The 23,668-nt window shown below is 36.8% G+C and overlaps 1 protein-coding gene across 1 annotated transcript in view; it reads right to left on the bottom strand.

The window, feature by feature from the left end:
• Positions 1–23,668, bottom strand: part of LOC144447069 (transmembrane protein 161B-like) — a 91,149-nt gene that overhangs the window by 51,121 nt on the left and 16,360 nt on the right. Inside the window, exons 3-5 of the mRNA XM_078136966.1 lie at positions 23,101–23,199; positions 4,783–5,037; positions 4,371–4,522 (exon numbers count right to left, since the gene is read on the bottom strand). Coding sequence (XP_077993092.1) covers positions 4,371–4,522; positions 4,783–5,037; positions 23,101–23,199 — 506 coding nt within the window. The remainder of the gene's footprint in view (positions 1–4,370; positions 4,523–4,782; positions 5,038–23,100; positions 23,200–23,668) is intronic.

Below are 23,668 nucleotides of genomic sequence, written 5' to 3'. Positions count from 1 at the left end.
CCCTATACATATAGAACTATACAACCCCTGTACATATAGAACTATACAACCCCTGTACATATAGAATTATACAACCTCTGTACATATAGAACTATACAACCCCTGTACATATAGAACTATACAACCCCTGTATATATAGAACTATACAACCCCTGTATATATAGAACTATACAACCCCTGTATATATAGAAATATACAACCCCTGTACATATAGAACTATACAACCTCTGTATATATAGAACTATACAACCCCTATACATATAGAACTATACAACCCCTGTACATATAGAACTATACAACCTCTGTATATATAGAACTATACAACCCCTATACATATAGAACTATACAACCCCTGTATATATAGAACTATACAACCCCTGTACATATAGAACTATACAACCCCTATACATATAGAACTATACAACCCCTGTACATATAGAACTATACAACCCCTATACATATAGAACTATACAACCCCTGTACATATAGAACTATACAACCCCTGTATATATAGAACTATACAACCCCTGTATATATAGAACTATACAACCTCTGTACATATAGAACTATACAACCCCTATACATATAGAACTATACAACCCCTGTACATATAGAACTATACAACCCCTGTATATATAGAACTATACAACCCCTGTACATATAGAACTATACAACCTCTGTACATATAGAACTATACAACCCCTATACATATAGAACTATACAACCCCTGTACATATAGAACTATACAACCCCTATACATATAGAACTATACAACCCCTGTACATATAGAACTATACAACCCCTGTATATATAGAACTATACAACCCCTGTACATATAGAACTATACAACCCCTGTACATATAGAACTATACAACCCCTGTACATATAGAACTATACAACCCCTATACATATAGAACTATACAACCCCTGTACATATAGAACTATACAACCCCTGTATATATAGAACTATACAACCCCTGTACATATAGAACTATACAACCCCTGTACATATAGAACTATACAACCTCTGTACATATAGAACTATACAACCCCTATACATATAGAACTATACAACCCCTGTACATATAGAACTATACAACCCCTGTATATATAGAACTATACAACCCCTGTACATATAGAACTATACAACCTCTGTACATATAGAACTATACAACCCCTATACATATAGAACTATACAACCCCTGTATATATAGAACTATACAACCTCTGTACATATAGAACTATACAACCCCTATACATATAGAACTATACAACCCCTGTACATATAGAACTATACAACCCCTATACATATAGAACTATACAACCCCTATACATATAGAACTATACAACCCCTATACATATAGAACTATACAACCCCTGTATATATAGAACTATACAACCCCTGTATATATAGAACTATACAACCCCTATACATATAGAACTATACAACCCCTGTATATATAGAACTATACAACCCCTATACATATAGAACTATACAACCCCTATACATATAGAACTATACAACCCCTGTATATATAGAACTATACAACCCCTATACATATAGAACTATACAACCCCTATACATATAGAACTATACAACCCCTGTATATATAGAACTATACAACCCCTGTATATATAGAACTATACAACCCCTATACATATAGAACTATACAACACCTGTACATATAGAACTATACAACATCTGTACATATAGAACTATACAACCCCTATACATATAGAACTATACAACCCCTGTATATATAGAACTATACAACCCCTATACATATAGAACTATACAACCCCTGTACATATAGAACTATACAACATCTGTACATATAGAACTATACAACCCCTATACATATAGAACTATACAACCCCTGTATATATAGAACTATACAACCCCTGTATATATAGAACTATACAACCCCTATACATATAGAACTATACAACCCCTGTACATATAGAACTATACAACATCTGTACATATAGAACTATACAACCCCTATACATATAGAACTATACAACCCCTGTACATATAGAACTATACAACCCCTGTACATATAGAACTATACAACCCCTGTATATATAGAACTATACAACCCCTGTACATACAGAACTATACAACCCCTGTACATATAGAACTATACAACCCCTGTACATATAGAACTATACAACCTCTGTACATATAGAACTATACAACCCCTATACATATAGAACTATACAACCCCTGTACATATAGAACTATACAACCCCTGTATATATAGAACTATACAACCCCTGTACATATAGAACTATACAACCCCTATACATATAGAACTATACAACCCCTGTATATATAGAACTATACTGTATACAACAAGTCATTGAGAATGACACAGTCCCCGCTATAATTGGGTTTTAAGGAATTATCACTATTCTGATCACGCAACAACATTTGTGAACCTAAACAAACAGACTTAGATATGTTGTGTGTGCTTGTTGGACATGGAATATGCCTCCAACAATAAAGGATTGGTTGGGTATGGGGGATCATATCACGATGAAAATGGATATGCACATGTATGTCATAGAACACTGTCCTAATACCAACTTTAAATGAGATCTGTTCAAGCATGTCTGAGTTATGGCTTTGGACATGAAAATTCGCAAACAAAATGGCTGCCAGGCAGCCATATTGGATCGTATCACGACGAAATTGGATATGCACATGTATGTCATGGAACACTGTCCTAATACCAACTTTGAATGAGATCTAAGCATGTCTGAGTTATGGCTTTGGACATGGAAAATTCACAAACAAAATGGCTGCCAGGCAGCCATATTGGATCGTATCACGACGAAAATGGATATACACATGTATGTCACAGAACATTGTCCTAATACCAACTTTGAATGAGATCTGTTCAAGCATGTCTGAGTTATGGCTTTGGATATGAAAATTCGCAAACAAAATGGCTACCAGGCAGCCATATTGGATCGTATCACAATAAAAATGGATATGCACATATATGTCATAGAACACTGTCCTAATACCAACTTTGAATGAGATCTGTTCAAGCATGTCTGAGTTATGGCTTTGGACATGAAAATTCGCAGACAAAATGGCTGCCAGGCAGCCATATTGGATCGTATCACGACGAAATTGGATATGCACATGTATGTCATGGAACACTGTCCTAATACCAACTTTGAATGAGATCTGTTTAAGCATGTCTGAGTTATGGCTTTGGACATGGAAAATTCACAAACAAAATGGCTGCCAGGCAGCCATATTGGATCGTATCACGACGAAAATGAATATGCACATGTATGTCATAGATCACTGTCCTAATACCAACTTTGAATGAGATCTGTTCAAGCATGTCTGACTTATGGCTTTAGACAGGGAAAATTTGCAAACAAAATGGCTGCTAGGCGGCCATATTGGATCGTATCATAAAACAAATTGACGTGCTAATGTATGCCATTGTATGTTGCCCCTGTATCAAGTTTGAAAAAAGTCGGTCCAGGCATCTCCAAGAAACGGCTCTGGATGGACGGACGGACGGACGGACGGACACACGGACGCACGGAACCCAATCCATAAGTCCCCGTCCCGGACTTCGTCCAGCGGGGACTAACTATACAACCCCTGTACATATAGAACTATACAACCCCTGTATATATAGAATTATAATATACCTACTAGTGATAATGCTGTTCCATGATTCGCTAGAATCAGTCATGTGATAGGAAAATAGAATGACTATTTCCCTAGGGAAATAGTTCCATCAACTTTAACATGGTCACGTGACCACCGCGCGTTCACAGCAGGTCAAAATGGTGGCTTCTGATGATGTCGTCTGCCACCACGAGTTCACAGCATGAGGTATATTATAAAACACACATTGCCTGGCCTATATTCGGGCTATAGCACCCGTTCATTACCCCTTTGTGACTGTGAGTTACCACAATCACATGCTATACCATGTGATTCTGGTAACTCACAGTCCCTCGGGTGTAATAAACGGGTGCTATAGCCCTCATGGCCAGGCAATATGTGTTCACTATACAACGCCTGTGTATATAGAACTATAACCTCTGCATATATAGAACTATACAACCCCTGTATATATAGAACTATACAACCCCTGTATATATAGAATAGAAATCATGTTCATACAGAATACACCCCTGTATATATAGAATACACCCCTGTATATATATAATACAACCCCTGTACATAGAGAATACAACCCTTGTATACACGTAGAATACAACCCCTGTATATAGTCAACATTGGGCACAATGAAACCAACAACAGGTACATGTACTATACACAATGCTTTATTAAAAATCTTTTATAATGTACTCATGGCAACGTGACTGACCTTCATCAAGCTGTAACTCCAGGACTTGTTCATCAATGACAAGTACAGCCATACTTAGGACAAGGAAGAAGAAACCAAATGTGATGCATAGCGCCCTCTCTCCTGTATCATCACCTTGGAAATATAATGCTGTCAGAGTATACATGATCTTTCTGATTACATGTGATAAGGGAAATAACAATCAAGGTGTTAACTTGGGTTTTATGAAATATAATGCTGTTAAAGTGACCCATCCTTCTAATGTATTACAATATAAAATATAGAAATGAATAGGGCAGTCTTACTTGATGGAAAATTTTGTTTGAGGAATGATGTAAATTGGTGTAGAACAAAAGATATACATTAAATATTTCCAATATATTGGGTTCAAACATATAGACTTTGGTTTGTGTGTGGTATAGTAAAAGGATACAATGAAAAAATTATAACTAACAAAATCCAGACCAGACTCAGATTGAATTCACATTTAGGTTGGACTGCTTCATAGTAAATCTCAGTAATGATGTACACAATCATAGCACACATAGAGAAATCCAGTAACCATTGGAATTCTGTATAGTAATGCAATTGGATAGCATCTATAGTGTGAATGGGAGCTGTCTCTAACTGTACACCTACATTTCTTGGCACAGTGAATGTTTTGTCTTCTACTTCTTTCATACCTTTCCTGCAACAAATGTAAACCATGCATTACAGTGTCATACATGTATGGCGGGTAATTCATGTCAAAAGTCAAACTTGTCAATTGATAAATCAGGACTGTCAATTGACAAGTCAGGACCGTCAATTGACAAGTCAGGACCTACAATAATAAATCAGGGTCATCAAATGACAAGTCAGGACCTAGAATAGTAAATCAGGGTCATCAAATGACAAGTCAGGACCGTCAATTGACAAGTCAGGACCATCAACTAATAAGTCAGGGTCGTCAAGAGATAAGTCAGGGTTGTCAAATGACAAGTCAGGAACATCAAGTGATAAGTCAGGAACATCAAGTGATAAGTCAGGGTTGTCAAATGACAAGTCAGGACCGTCAAATGATAAGTCAGGGTTGTCAAATGACAAGTCAGGCCCGTCAAATGATAAGTCAGGAACATCAAGTGATAAGTCAGGGTTGTCAAATGACAAGTCAGGACCATCAAGTGGTCAAACTCTTGACGATGCATCAATCTGTACTACTACCAAACTGTGTCCACAGTTGAAGTTCTTGGTACCCCTTAGGATGGTTGATCATCAACCCAACTACGTCATATTTCATCATGCAAGTTTTCTACAGATTCTAACTAGTAAGCTGGGGATGCAATGGTGATCGACCCGGAAGAACAAACCTTGAGCGCATGTTGAAATGGAGAAAGTGGTTCCACGCAACGAATATTAAACTTTTGAATGTGTGATCAAGATGTGTTAACTTTTGTTTTGTTTATTTGCGTGCTGTTCTGTTTGGCTGATGATGTAATAAACTAGCCGTGGCGATATGAAGTTGGATCATTTATGTCTCTCTAATATGGTAAGGCGATCCTTTGTTGCTAAACACAATAAAGAAATAACATTCTGAGTGAGATTCAGAGATGATACATTCATGATATACATGTATGCTGGAAGAATATGAGAACTACATGATTTTATCACCAAAATAAACCAAACGCATCCAATGTTCAAATTTTCGTTCGAATGTTCACAGCATAAAATAACAAATCTTGACCTAGAACTTACAAATGTGAAAGATACCATAGCGAAAACGTATGTGACATTTGAACACACACAAAAACGACTGGCATATTCCAATTTCTACACAGAGAATCTTGTCATCCAAGGGCAACATTCACTGGTTTCGAATTCACTAAAAAGGAGAAATCCAAAGGCTAACTACAGTCAAAATTTATTTTATAGTAGGGGGCTGGGCAAAAGCTATTTTGGTCAAAAACAAGCGACCTATCAGTCAGAATAGCTCTGCTGTTTTTTGGGGGGTTTTTTTGGTAACATGTAGAAGGGGTTCAGTTGTTCAGCTCTTCACTATGCAGTTTTGTTTTAGGGATGTAATAAAGTGGTTAGTGGTTTCATATGATGTCTCACTACAAAACACATTTCACACAGAAAGTTGGTAAAATATTGTACTTTTATATTATAGTCACCATTTTACAAAAAATCTACTGTTATGAAAATTACACAAATTCTCAGAAAAATAATGACTGGGAAATGCACAAAAAAAGAAGAAGGATTTTTGAGGTTTCTATAAATAATGCCAGTGTCTTACAGCTTTAACCCTGGAAAATTTTAATGATAAATGAAATAAACTAGGGATCTAAAATAATTTTGAGGCAATTCGAATTTCAATTTTCTAACAAATTTACCAAAAACACTGTCCAAAATTGTCAACAACATAGACATAACAACGTTTGATATTTTAATTATAGTCCATGGGCCACCTTGCAGGTGGTGCACATATTTTGTTAGTCCTGCTTCCATACGGAACAAGTCGCCCCTTCGGTGTTGAGGGTCATGTTAGTAATATAGACGTGTGCCCGTCTGCAAGCAGGACGAGCATTTCGTATGCAAGCTGGACTAAATTTAGTTGAGTGTTCAAAGCTCAATGTGATATGGCAAGATACATCGTGTAAATCGGAATTGTAGACCTACTAATCTCGGCAAAAATAAATATTTCGCTAATCATAACTGAAAAGGTCTTGTCTGAAAATGTTTCAATCTCAATGGCAGAGATGCAGAGTGCTAGCGTCTTCCAATGGTACGTCATATGCGTCAGGCGAAAGGTACTAGGTCATCTATCGTCTCCTGAATAACTGCCCCTCGCTTTTGAGCTGCTAGATTCATCGACTAAAATAAATCATTATTAAAGAAGACAGAAGACATCAAAAAATACTATTATTAACTTTTTATCATTCGTTTTTGAAAATTCACAATCTTTCACAACCCAGCCATCCCACAATTGCAATTAATATACTATTAGTACAAGTACATACATTTACATAGTTACAAATTTTTTGGTCTCATTTCTCACTCAAAGGCCAGAATATAATATTAGCACATGATACAATTTACCGAGTGACAACATTACACGCATACGGTGTACACGTAACTTGACTAATGTTGTGCCTAGCATGATATGTGTTACACCATGCATGTGCACCACTGAGGCACCAATTGTCCATAGAAAATACAGGTAAAGATTTACGACCCTGCTGCATACTGTCACATATTTACATTTCATAAAACTACACAAACATTTATTCACGGTTACGAATTTATTTTCTCTCGAAAGCCATAGTTTATTACATCACGTAATTCATCGATTTTGGGGGATAAGTGCTTTGTATAGAACATACCTGCAGAAGATTTGCGAACACATGATTGTCATACGTGGTGACGGTGACATGACATTTTTGAAGATTCTATATGGCTGCAAGGACTACATTCAAATCCTATCTCTGTCAAGGAATTTACTAGGTGCTTAAGCACCCAGTATATCATTCGATTCGTATCCACACATACTACAATTCTTCGTTCATGGATTTTGAAAAACGTAGAGACAGACAGCTTTAAAATCTCAAAATTTGTGAATTTTCAGGAAAATTAGTCTAAACATGACGATAAATGCACAAATACATATGTGCAAACGTAGTTTGTTTTCATTCCAGCTGATTGTCACATGTAGTGGCTTTTCCGACGACATCATAAGTTTATGAAATAAGAGAATCGAAAAAAACCACCTAAATTTGACCAAAACATGGCATTTTATTAATATTACTGTGGTATACGATAGAGATGCCGTAGGAAAAAAAATCAAAAAGTACTAAAAATGACAGAATTTCGATTTCCAGAAATAGCTAGTTGTGAACGAGGATGATGAACTTACGACCTCTGCTAGGCTTCATTGCATGTAGTGGTATACGAGGATTTAAGATGGTGTCCTCTGAACTCACTTGTCGTGCATTACCACATCGGCAATTTTGATGTGGCGATTTTGCCACCAATATTGATCATACAAAATCAAAACTCCATAAATGAACCACAAATCACTTTCCCTTTCAAAATGAGGTAATTTTAGAATGAGTATTATCGTTTTTATTGATGACGACGGAGCATCTTCTGGAATGAACCATTCTGTAGAAGGGGTGCAGAATTTGGATTTGAAGTTTGCAACCCTGTTTCGAACAAACACTTGTCATTTGGGCGCACAATGCGTAGAATTAAGACTATAGCACATATTACATTGCTTGTTTGACGTTAATGGTGTCTTTTGAAAAGTGGCAGTTTACTTAAAATCTCGTGGACTGATTGCCAATATGGCGTCAGTCACAATGTTCATTAACTTATTAATTTTTTTTAAATTACCAAAAAAATCATCAAAAATAGAAAAGAAGAGGTGCTAACTTGAAATTAACAAATCTGAGTAAGCTACCCTCTGCGCATCGACACACCAGATATCAAAGCAATCTGACGAGTAGTATTTGAGAAGATGATGAAAATATCATTTTTGAAAAAAAAATTGTAAGAAATTGACCAGATTTAAACTGAATGCCTTCCATAAGGGTATAGTCTTGCAATTTCATGATTTATGCAAGAAATTTAGCTCTATATCTGTGATTTTTGAAGTCCCAATGAAAGTTAGTTGTCAAAAATGTTGTTCAAATGCCCACCTCCTATTCTCAGCACAGGAAAGCTTGCCATCCTCGACTTCACTCGGCTTTCGTGATCCCCTACATACCCGGGATATGACATGTGCGTGTTGAACTTCCTTCTGTCCCACCACGAGTTTACAAGTCGGTCTGTCTACTTGTTGCATGTTGACTATTTCACATTCCTTTAATCACTACGGGAAAATTGTCAAGGTTTTGTTGAGTGGCGCGCCCTCACTGTACACTAATTATATAGAGGTCAATGTATAGGTAACCATTATTGATACATTGTCGCGAAATTTTCTTCATAGGCTAGGCGAGGGTTGGTCTATTTTCCATATTTTGACCACACACATTTGGGTATCAATTATAGATTATTACACTCGATAAATATGTGAGAGTGTATTTGTATCCTGAGATACAGAGCTAGATAAATGATTATGTACAAGCCTTGCAGCAGTAGTTTGTTATCGAGAGAAATCGGAATTTGAATGTATGATAGTGAACGGGTATCTGAAGCTATGAACTAAATGACGAACGATCGTAATTTTACGTGTGTTTTTCGCCCACAAGATCGAATTTAAATATTGCGGATGTAATTAACGGCTCTCATAACATGGTCTACGATATAAATTATGTCACTGTCTTTGGATATTTCGACTGAATTTGACTCGAAATACATCATTGAATACAAGTATTTAGCTGTGGGAACACATTGTACTTGTGTGTAAGCATCAAATTCCCGCTAAGGCCGTGTGAGCTGCCGGCGACAGTTTAGGATTGAATTTTTGAATGTCGACAAATTTACGCATTCTTGTGACAGGTACCGATGTCCATACTAACGTCTTAGTTGTAATTTTTGGCTATAAAATGGATTATTTTCATTTGGTTCTATTTCTTTTGTTATGTCTCGTTAATGACTTGTATTTGTACTAGCTCAATGTGTGAAGGTCAGTGGAGGGAAACTGACGCACGATATGGGCGATTTTCAGATCAGATTTTTTATGTGTGTTTTTCAATGTAAAATTCAAATTTCAACATTGCCGAAGCAAAATCTGTCTCCCCTAACGTAGATTACAATGTAAATAAAGGTGCTGTTTGTAGAACTTTCCACTCAATTTTGACTATGAATACAATGTTTTATACAATGAGATGGCTGAGTGAACTCAATGCAGTATATGTAAGGATCAGATTATCGCAATGTAACTTCATAGTCCCAACTGCATATTTGGTTTTATGGGTACAGCATGTCGGCAAAAAGGGCCACTTTGGCGTCCCGATTCCGACTCGTATACTACCAACTTGTGGGCATCTTTTACTGATTTTGAGCATACATTGTATGATAATTTTTCGTTGTTCTATCAAATAAGATATGTAATTACACAAACTGACTTTTCAGAAGGTATTGGGCGATATTTTTGTCCCTTTCATTGGCGGTGTGGGACCGACTATTGCGTCGTAATCAGATTAGTGAGCCCTTAATTATTTTCGTTCAAATTTAATACGACTAAAATAACATTTTCTGCTTAATTTTCACCGATTTTGACCATTTAACTACTGTACAGAATTTTTGTAGGAACATAAATGTTGGTATTTGAATTTTGTTTGTAATATATTATATATTAAATGTTTTGTTTATTTGTGATATGTCAATAAATAAACAACACGTTTTTTTTTACCAATATTTTATTATTTTAACCCAAATTTCAGTTGTGAATGTGCTATTTGAATGTATGTATTTGTAAGTATGATATACACAACTTATTTTCCAGTAAAATGATACCTAATTTTCAAAGATTGGCCAATTCTAAGTATTTTTTATATCAATTTGATTGCATACCACTCACTCTCACCTTATGTAAGTGAGGGGGCTGGTGGAGAACAAACAATCCCATGAGGCCAATGGTGGTGAAAGAGTTAAAGTCTCTCGTGGACTGATTTCCAATATGGCGTCGGTCACAATGCTCATGAAAATATTAATTGTTTTTTTTTAAATTACAAAAAAATCATCAAAAAACGAAAAGATGTGCTGACTTGAAATTAACAAATCTGAGTAAGCTACCCTCTGCGTATCGACACACCAAATATCAATTTGAAAGCAATCTGACAAGTAGTATTTGAGAAGATGATGAAAATATCAGTTTTGAAAAAAAATTCATAAAAAAATTGAAAATGACACAGATCAACTTGGCATGAACAAATCTGAATAACCCCCTCCTCCCCCCCCCCCCAGGAACATGCACACCAAATATATATCTTTATTGCATAACAAAAATATCAATCTTTAGTGCATAACAACACGCCATAGCAAGCATGGTAAAGCATACAAAAATAACACAGAAATAAAGTGAATACAATACAGTCATTTAGCCAACTGCTGGAGGACTGTATACATCAACAAGAAATTATGTAATATACATGTTGGCCTTATACCTTAAAAACTATTGAATTGTGTTGAAATAAATTCTAGCCACATGGTAATCTCCACAATAAACGTTGAAATATCAAAACAAAACAAACAAAAAATATATAATTATTATTATATAATGTATTCTGACAGTTGGTTACAGAGAAAAGTTGACAGACAGAAGACAGATGCCGATGAAGAAATCATCCTAAACCTTAAACTCCGCTCAGCTCTCGCTGACAGCGGAGCTAAAAATTAGGACATGTACATTTGTACATGTAGGAAGCCATTCAGTGTCAAATCATACACACACATTATCAAAAGCCATAAATGTACTTGAAAATTGTAATATACCCCAATTTTACTCTGAATACATTATTATACAACTGCATTGGTCACATTGATATTGTCTACACTTTATAAACAGATATTTCAGCAGGCACATACATTCATTTGGCTATTGACTACCTCATAATAATATGTATGGTCAGCATGCGAAATTAACGCCGATCCTTTGGCCCGAGACCAACAGATTTCCGTTTGGACCGAGAGTTTTTCAGAATTACAACTACTTATCGGTCCGTATGACCAATAAATATGGAAGACTCCAAAAAAGAATAAAGAAAAAAGAAAGTATACGGATAGACATGGTGCAAAATCGACGCTTAGTGCGCTCGCGACAGCTGACGCACTCCGCTGCTTGGCGTGCTCGAGCTCAAACGTATTCCTTGCTTAAAACTTGTAATACAGAGGGGTAGGACACGGCATCGAATAAACCAATCAGGACGCTTCAAATCGAACATGTGACCCATGAATTTTCTCTCGAAGCTTGATACCACCTGCTGCCCTCTTGTGGTGAGATATATATTTCGCATGTTGCAGTACATTGTGGCGTTTGCGGGACAGTAAAACAGATTGCTGAAACAGCATATTATATGACCTGAAGCTCCGAAACGGTGCGTCTTTTGCGAGGGATATAAACAAAAACAATTGATAATATCTTGGTTTAATCAATATTTGGTGCCGTAGAGTTGCGGTAGGCTCGAACACACAGTCGATTCCGGTCTATATTATTTTCATAAAATTACGTAAAAATAATCATTAAACATTAGTCGTCATATCTGTGTCTCTTCAAAATATACCTTTGAATACAAGAGAAAACGTAACAACATCATTTGACTGAGTAAACAAATACTCGTAAGTTTGCCCGAAACAGAAAGCGTCCGTGAACGAGGGCAATGTGGTTTCAAGCTTTCGACGAATAAGAACACCTACCTCTGTCCTACCCCTTCTTTTATAGCAAATGAGCAAATTGAGCAAATGCTGAGCTCGTGGAGGTTGCATTTTCAAATTCCAAGTTTCGAATCATTCGATCTCGCGACAAGACAGAGAAGTAAATAGTACGACCATTTGGGGCGCTATTCAATTGGTACACTCCACAGCAGTGTCCTGTATATTCTATTTGTATTCCAGCGCGATTCGATCGAGTTAAATATATATATATCTCTGTGTATTATAATTATAGATTAATTAGCAATTCAAGATACTGAATATAATGATAAACAAGAACTTGACGGAACTTGTTGATGTTGTCTATATTCACGGCGTTATTCAACATTGTTATAGACACCAGAATTGTTGCCTCAAGCCCTTGGACTAATCAGAACGTCTTAGACATTCAGACTCATTTTACACATTCAGTGCATGCATCTTTTTCTGCCATGAAAATCATTTAATCAATGTTGTAAACTTTATTGTTCAAAGCGTATGAAACTTTTAATGTGTTTGAGACAGTTCCACGTTGTATTTATAAGTATGTGGCGATATGTAGAAGGCGGCAATGAGCTTCCGAAGAAGATGAAACAGACACTGTTTTTTAAAGGCTGGTATTAAAGGCAATAAATGCTAGTGGGTTTCCCTATCAATTTATATAAGTTCCCCATGTGTGTGGCCATGATCAAAACAAACTGATGGAAAACATATCAACTACTCTGAAAATGGCATTTAACTAATAAAGAAGGCAGGTACACTTCGTGAAATATCTTCAGTACGATAGTTTTTTCTGTAAAAACAGTAAAAAAAAATGCGTAGTCTGATTGCTTTCAATTTGATGCATATGATAATGTACGTCCTGTCATGTTGTAATCAACGTATAAACTTAGAAATGTTACATTTTTGTTGCCATTGTTGTATCTGGAAAATTACTGCATCATGCCAAACATGGGTACATAGTGGATGACACATTACAGTACAGTTACCATATCACGCTCCCAAGTCAAAAAAACTCGCACTGTAAGACATATTTAGCCTTAGTTCTCTTCATCATGGTCAGATTTCTTACACAAACAGTCAGAGACGATACTCAATACACCACGGTAGGGTATACGGGTAGGGCTTCATGGGGGGGGGGGGGGGCTTCAGTACATATTTGTAAAGACTGAAGGAAGATGAAACCGCTCCGTGTCACTTTGTGGATGGAAATTGAAATCCGACAAAACTTTCTGCTATGATGAATTTGTGGGTCTACGTTTGCTAAGAGTTGGAAAGCTACATAAGCTGTTGACACAGACGATGAATATGACTTTGGATTATGTGATTCAGAATTTAGTGAATCGTACAGAGAGGAAGGAGAGGACTGTGATTTCTTAGAGATTGCAGATAATGTAGATTTAATGATTCATTCACCCATATTATCTACAATCTATGGATGTGTATTTCTATGGGGGGGGGAGGGGGTAGATACAGGTCGTGAACGTGAACTGCACCGAGTATGGACCAGTAGTTTTCCTTAAGGACCAGCAGCATTTGCTACATGTCGGTCCTTACGACCAGTAGTCATTTTCCCTTCAGTTCACACACTGTAGGTAAATGAAGTGAACAATTGTGCAAACATACAAGGTAAATGACTGCTCCTGAGACAGACAGACAGAGGAGGAAGAGAGATTTAGGCACGCAAAAACACATTCGCTTTGCGGTCACCTACCTCATCACTGAAAATAGGCTTTAGAAATGTTTGCTCCTGAGGATTAATTATTTCTTATCCACCCCTAGTCAGACCATCAGAATTTTCATGACTTCCGTCCTCGAACCCCCAATTTTTTCCATGCCCCCTCTAGTAATTGATTTTTTGCCTAAACTGAATAGATATAGTTTGTTTGCAGTTTGTCAGACAAATAAGTAACAGTTGTATCATGTAGTCAAATACTGCAAGTTTAAGCTTTCCCTAATAGTACCATACAAATACAGACGCAGCTTTCCTTAATAGTACCATACAAATACAGACACAGCTATCCCTAATAGTACCATACAAATACAGACACAGCTATCCCTAATAGTACCATACAAATACAGACACAGCTTTCCCTAATAGTACCATACAAATACAGACACAGCTATCCCCAATAGTACCATACAAATACAGACACAGCTTTCCTTAATAGTACAATGTACCATACAAATACAGACACAGCTATCCCCAATAGTACCATACAAATACAGACACAGCTATCCCCAATAGTACCATACAAATACAGACACAGCTATCCCCAATAGTACCATACAAATACAGACACAGCTTTCCCTAATAGTACCATACAAATACAGACACAGCTATCCCCAATAGTACCATACAAATACAGACACAGCTTTCCTTAATAGTACAATGTACCATACAAATACAGACACAGCTATCCCCAATAGTACCATACAAATACAGACACAGCTTTCCTTAATAGTACAATGTACCATACAAATACAGACACAGCTTTCCTTAATAGTACCATACAAATACAGACACAGCTTTCCCTAATAGTACCATACAAATACAGACACAGCTTTCCCTAATAGTACCATACAAATACAGACACAGCTATCCCCAATAGTACCATACAAATACAGACACAGCTTTCCTTAATAGTACAATGTACCATACAAATACAGACACAGCTATCCCCAATAGTACCATACAAATACAGACACAGCTATCCCCAATAGTACCATACAAATACAGACACAGCTTTCCCTAATACTATAGTACCATACAAATACAGACACAGCTATCCCCAATAGTACCAAATACAGACACAGCTTTCCCTAATAGTACCACACAAATACAGACACAGCTTTCCCTAATAGTACCATACAAATACAGACACAGCTTTCCTTAATAGTACCATACAAATACAGACACCGCTATTCCCAATAGTACCATACAAATACAGACACAGCTTTCCCCAATAGTACCATACAAATACAGACACAGCTTTCCCCAATAGTACCATACAAATACAGACACAGCTTTCCTTAATAGTACAATGTACCATACAAATACAGACACAGCTATCCCCAATAGTACCATACAAATACAGACACAGCTTTCTTTAATAGTACAATGTACCATACAAATACAGACACAGCTTTCCCCAATAGTACCATACAAATACAGACACAGCTATCCCCAATAGTACCATACAAATACAGACACAGCTTTCCCTAATAGTACCATACAAATACAGACACAGCTATCCCCAATAGTACCATACAAATACAGACACAGCTTTCCTTAATAGTACAATGTACCATACAAATACAGACACAGCTTTCCCTAATAGTACCATACAAATACAGACACAGCTTTCCCCAATAGTACCATACAAATACAGACACAGCTTTCCCTAATAGTACCATATAAATACAGACATAGCTTTCCTTAATAGTACAATGTTCCATACAAATACAGACACAGCTATCCCCAATAGTACAATGTACCATACAAATACAGACACAGCTATCCCCAATAGTACCATACAAATACAGACACAGCTTTCCCTAATAGTACCATACAAATACAGACACAGCTTTCCCTAATAGTACCATACAAATACAGACACAGCTATCCCCAATAGTACCATACAAATACAGACACAGCTTTCCCCAATAGTACCATACAAATACAGACACAGCTATCCCAGTAGTACCATACAAATACAGACACAGCTTTCCCCAATAGTACCATACAAATACAGACACAGCTTTCCCTAATAGTACCATACAAATACAGACACAGCTATCCCCAATAGTACCATACAAATACAGACACAGCTTTCCCTAATAGTACCATACAAATACAGACACAGCTATCCCCTATAGTACCATACAAATACAGACACAGCTTTCCCTAATAGTACCATACAAATACAGACACAGCTATCCCAGTAGTACCATACAAATACAGACACAGCTATCCCCAATAGTACCATACAAATACAGACACAGCTTTCCCCAATAGTACCATACAAATACAGACACAGCTATCCCCAATAGTATCATACAAATACAGACACAGCTTTCCCCAATAGTACCATACAAATACAGACACCGCTATTCCCAATAGTACCATACAAATACAGACACAGCTATCCCCAATAGTACCATACAAATACAGACACAGCTTTCCTTAATAGTACAATGTACCATACAAATACAGACACAGCTTTCCTTAATAGTACCATACAAATACAGACACAGCTTTCCCTAATAGTACCATACAAATACAGACACAGCTTTCCCTAATAGTACCATACAAATACAGACACAGCTTTCCCTAATAGTACCATACAAATACAGACACAGCTTTCCCTAATAGTACCATGCAAATACAGACACAGCTTTCCCTAATAGTACCATACAAATACAGACACAGCTATCCCCAATAGTACCATACAAATACAGACACAGCTATCCCCAATAGTACCATACAAATACAGACACAGCTATCCCTAATAGTACCATACAAATACAGACACAGCTATCCCCAATAGTACCATACAAATACAGACACAGCTTTCCTTAATAGTACCATACAAATACAGACACAGCTTTCCCTAATAGTACCATACAAATACAGACACAGCTTTCCCTAATAGTACCATACAAATACAGACACAGCTTTCCCTAATAGTACCATACAAATACAGACACAGCTTTCCCTAATAGTACCATACAAATACAGACACAGCTATCCCCAATAGTACCATACAAATACAGACACAGCTATCCCCAATAGTACCATACAAATACAGACACAGCTTTCCCTAATAGTACCATACAAATACAGACACAGCTTTCCCCAATAGTACCATACAAATACAGACACAGCTTTCCTTAATAGTACAATGTACCATACAAATACAGACACAGCTTTCCTTAATAGTACCATACAAATACAGACACAGCTTTCCCTAATAGTACCATACAAATACAGACACAGCTTTCCCTAATAGTACCATACAAATACAGACACAGCTTTCCCTAATAGTACCATACAAATACAGACACAGCTTTCCCTAATAGTACCATACAAATACAGACACAGCTATCCCCAATAGTACCATACAAATACAGACACAGCTTTCCCTAATAGTACCATACAAATACAGACACAGCTTTCCCTAATAGTACCATACAAATACAGACACAGCTTTCCCTAATAGTACCATACAAATACAGACACAGCTTTCCCCCAATAGTACCATACAAATACAGACACAGCTTTCCTTAATAGTACCATACAAATACAGACACAGCTTTCCTTAATAGTATCATACAAGTATAGACACGGCTTTTCCCAATAGTACCATACAAATACAGACACAGCTTTCCCTAATATATGTAGTACCATACAAATACAGACACAGCTTTCCCCAATAGTACCGTACAAATACAGACACAACCATGACATTCATGAGGTACTGTACTTCTGCCATGGAAGACTTTCACTTTTAATAAATGCAAATTGTGATGCATTCCAACATAGTCCAAATAGTGTATCCACTAGTTAGACATGAATACAAATATTACGTAGAATCAAATCAGATTCTTTTCAGTACAACTATCCTTCTTATAATGTTATTGTATATTTTATATTGAATGAATCAAAGTTTAATTGTATGTAAATGTTTTGAGTGAAAAGGTTATTACTACTGAACAGCACTTTATTAAAGTGTGTATTTTTTGTTTGCTTTTTAGAGGGTGGGTCAAGAAAAAACCCTAAGAAAACCAGGGGGGGGGGGCTACTTATTTCATTTATTTTGTTGCAGGGGGGTCATCTAGAAAATACAGTAAGGAGAATCCCCCCTGAAGCTAAATGTGTACACCCCCTAAAAGATTCAGCTTCATATCGCTAAGCCTATTCCATTACATTGTGTGCCGAACAGAACAGACACAACAAAAATACATCTCAATCGCCCATGCAGAAGTTTAATATTCATTGTGTGGAGCCACTTTCCATGTTTTAATTTTCAAGGTCAATCCACAAAATGCCTAAGCTGGCAAAGACGTGTGAACATAGAACAATAGTCATTTAATTCATCCATAACTGCATATAAGACTCGAGTATAATTCTTTTGTCGGTTCATGATCTATGTCATATAACAAGTCAAGAGCATACCTAGCTTTAATAGTAGACATTGGTACTACGGTTTACAAACTTATTCTGACAAAAGTAGTTATCAGTTGACGTGTATTCACTTCCAAGTGTGCTGGGGTGCTTTGTGCAGACTTCAAAGTATGCTTTGACTCAACTGCACCCAAAGGATTGTCGCTGTCCAGATTGAATTATCAGTTGCCAAAAATGAAATAATGTTCATACAAATTGACTTATTAGTTGATATCATCAACTTATTAATTAGTGGTCCTTACTTGTCATTTGACATCACTTGATGAACCTGACTTGTCACTTGATGTTCCTGACTTTTATCTCACTTGATGACCCTGACTTGTCACTTGACAGACCTGACTTGTCACTTGACGTTCCTGACTTGTCACTTGACGTTCCTGACTTGTTATTAGACAACCCTGACTTATCAATTGATAGTCCTGACTTGTCAATTGACAGTCCTGACTTGTCAATTGACAGTCCTGACTTGTCACTTGATGGACCTGACTTGTCACTTGATGTTCCTGACTTGTCACTTGATGGTCCTGACTTGTCACTTGACGGACCTGACTTGTCACTTGACGGTCCTGACTTGTCACTTGATGTTCCTGACTTGTCATTTGATAGTCTTGACTTGTCAATTGACGGTCCTGACTTGTCATTTGACGGTCCTGACTTATCAATTGATAGTCTTGACTTGTCACTTGACGGCCCTGACTTGTCAATTGATAGTCCTGACTTATTAATTGATAGTCCTGACTTGACTTGTCACTTGATAGTCCTGACTTGTCACTTGATAGTCCTGACTTGTCACTTGATAGTCCTGACTTGTCAATTGATAGTCCTGACTTGACTTGTCAATTGATAGTCCTGACTTGACTTGTCACTTGATAGTCCTGACTTGTCACTTGATAGTCCTGACTTGTCACTTGATAGTCCTGACTTGTCAATTGACGGACCTGACTTATCAATTGACGGTCCTGACTTGTCACTTGACGGACCTGACTTGTCACTTGAAGGTCCTGACTTGTCACTTGACGGACCTGACTTATCAATTGACGGTCCTGACTTGTCACTTGATGGTCCTGACTTGTCACTTGACGGTCCTGACTTGTCACTTGACGGACCTGACTTATCAATTGACAGTCCTGACTTGTCACTTGATGGTCCTGACTTGTCACTTGACGGTCCTGACTTGTCACTTGACGGTCCTGACTTGTCACTTGACGGACCTGACTTATCAATTGACGGTCCTGACTTGTCACTTGATGGTCCTGACTTGTCACTTGACGGACCTGACTTATCAATTGACAGTCCTGACTTGTCACTTGATGGTCCTGACTTGTCACTTGACGGTCCTGACTTGTCACTTGACGGACCTGACTTATCAATTGACAGGCCTGACTTGTCACTTGACGGACCTGACTTGTCACTTGACGGTCCTGACTTGTCACTTGATGATCCTGACTTGTCAATTGACGGTCCTGACTTGTCACTTGACTTGTCATTTGACAGTCCCGACATATCACCTGACGGTCCTGAATTAACAATTGACGAGTTCGACTTTTGACGTAAATTATGCGCCATAAGTGTCACATGATTCCATCTATTCCTGAAGTATAACAACATAAATGACAAGATTTCATACAAGACATAGCTCTCAATTGTTGTACGATCTAAATTATCTTGTGTTATTTGCATGATGACAAAGGGCTTACATAACAAAGTGACCTGCATGCATGGCTGACCGGTTAGTGACACATCTGTGTATCCATGAACAAAAGTGACTGATCTATAAAAAAACACAAAAAACAAAAAACCGGGGCAATTGGCATTGTAGCACAACTGTACATTTTAAAAATATGATTACCCACATGCTGTTCCAGGCTAGGTATAGGTGTTCATTCGCTGAATGATTATCCAGTTGCCTAGCCAACCCTGTTGTTATCTTTGCAATATACACGATCATTTGGCTGTTGCTATGGACATGCATGGCATGTTGCTTGACATATTGGCATACATTTTTTGAATGTCCGTTCACTTGTCTATGAATCCCTGGTTATCTTTGTAATACACACGATCATATGGCTTTTGATATGGGTGTGGTCTTGTTGCTAGGTACAATATGTATATTTGCATACATTTTTAGAATGGTTAGTCATTTGCCTATTATTCCCTGTTATCTTTACAATATACATGTACATAATCATTAGGCTGTTCCTATGTTTCACTTGTCTATTAATCAGTTATCTTTGCAATATATGTGATAATTTGGGTGTTCCTATTTGCATGGTCTTGTTGCTAGGCATATTTGAATACACTTTTTGAATGTTTGCTCACTTGTCTAAGAACCCCTGTTGTTATCTTTGTGAAATACATCATCTTTTGGCTGTTGCTATGGTCGTGGTCATGGCTGCTGGGAATATTTGCACACACTTTTTGAACATTTACTCACTTGTCTACCAGATGATATTATTTTAGCAAAATAGACTGGCATTTGGTTGTTACTAAGGGTGTGGTCATGGTTGCTAGGGCCAATTGTATCAAAACGTTTAGGCAAAATCTGTAGAATAACACTTCTAAGTTCTAGCAGCAAGGTTAGGTACAACTGAACCTGATCAGAATGTTGAGCTCACTTGGAGCTACCTCTAAATACTTTATTTTACAAGGAATTTCTTGGTTATGTTGCAGTAAAGTCCCTGTAATATTGCAAAACTGTGAATTCTTTGTGTAATGAAAAGTGAAATTTAAATCTCCAAGCTGTCAACCTAACATTTCAATCAAGAATAGTTTTAAAATGGGGCTAAAAGCACTTACTGGCAACCATTTTGAATATATAATTAGGTAATGGAGCAAAATTGCAACATTTTACAATGTTGGACTTGTTTTGTATTCCTTGTTTAATGATCTGTCCAATTATATATAGAGATATATCAGGGTTAAAGGTGATTCAAAATGCCTGATACCACACCCTTGAAAAATGTTCTTTATATGTCTCTTAACTAGTAAATCCAAGCTAACTATTCAAAAGTGCACGATAAGTGAGAAAAATAGAGTTAAACTGGTGATCAGCGACTGACCCATCCATGAATTTACAGCTATACTGCCTACTGTTCTCTCTTATGGGGATTATGAGGTCATAAAAGGTACCATTTCATGTCAGTTAGTATAGTAAGCAATGGCAGACAGTAGTAATTCTGATGTTATAGTCAAAAGAATTTATCTGAGTTATGAAGATGAAGGTCAAAGTCAAAATGTTATTAGAAAGCTTTATATTGATAAAATGGGTGTAGACACTAATATCAAGTCTCTATCTACTGCATGTAAGCTTACGATGTTACTCGGCAAAATGTGAAATTTTACGACGGAAATGGCTGCCATTTTGGACGTTACCACAAGAGTAAAGAAATTAAATGACATGCATATCCACAGGATAGTATTTGATGTTTACTGAAAGTTTGGTTGAAATTAGCCATGCATATATGACACACAGGAGTAAATAATGATTTGTAACTACAAACATGGCTGCCATACAGTAAAAGTGATATCAGCACCAACAATAATGCATGTGTATAATTCTTTTCTTCAATATTACTTGTATAAACATCAATTAAAAGAAACTGGCAGTATACAAATACTGCAATGTCTGTGATAGGCAGGAATTGGCTTGATTTTGATAACTGACCCTGAAGGTCATGTCCAGGTCAAAGGTCAGGGTCTCAAAAGATAGCTTGCATCTCATAATATTGGGGTAGACACTCAAATAGAGTGTTTGTGTATTACACTTTTTGAGTTAAACAGCAAATATTGATTTAACTCTACAAATATGCGACCATCATTCGTTCAAATTTGCATACATCAAAAAACAAAAAGGACAATATTATTTGATATTTAGTGAAAGCTTGGTTGAAATTCGCCCATGCATATTTGAGATAAAGGTGGACACAGACAGACGGATGGATGCAGGGATGCATCAGACCCAGCATACTAGCCGTCCTCGGCTTCACCATTGGGGGCTAAAAATTGACTATTGCAATGGCCTTTAAGATGAAGGGTGAAGTCAAAGCTTGAAAGTTAACCTTTTGTAAATTATAGGTGCAGACTCTTGAATAGTGTCTCCAGATGTCAATCTTACTAATTTATTGACCAATTTGCCATTTGACCTTCAACAGAAACGTCAAAGTGAAAGGTCAAGGTATGGTGTATTCTTTGTAGTACTAGTACTAGTGAAGTCATCAAACATATTCTACATACCTGTCTCTCCTACCTTTACTTTTCATGTTATTACTAGTGGCAAGGCCCGCAACTTTCCTCAGTTCCTCGTCTGAAGGATGCAAATATCTGATCAATGTCCTATAATACATATACAGTATATACATACAAAAGGCTTAGTTTTATGATATTACAAAGTAAGTGAAGAGACATCAAAATGATGGTGTAGTGTGTATGTATGTATGTATGTATGTATGTATGCATGTAGGTATGTATGAATGTACATGTATGTATGTATGTATGTATGTATGTATGTATGTGGTATGTATGTACATTTGTATGTATGTATGTATGTATGTATGTATGCATGCATTGTATGTATGTTACTTGTATGCACAAACATACATATGTACATGTATGTATGTAAGTGTGCATGTACATATATGTATGTATATGTATGTACATGTATGTATGTATCTATGTATGTATGTACATTTGTATGTATGTATGTATGTATGTATGTATGTATGTATGTATGTATGTATGTATGTATATGTACATGTATGAATGAGATCTGTTCAAGCATGTCTGAGTTATGGCTTTGGACATG

Source organism: Glandiceps talaboti, chromosome 16 (assembly GCF_964340395.1).
Source record: "Glandiceps talaboti chromosome 16, keGlaTala1.1, whole genome shotgun sequence".
NCBI classification, from domain to species: Eukaryota; Metazoa; Hemichordata; class Enteropneusta; family Spengelidae; genus Glandiceps; species Glandiceps talaboti.
The sequence above is the reverse complement of the archived record's forward strand: the minus strand, read 5'-3'. Positions and strand labels throughout refer to the sequence as shown.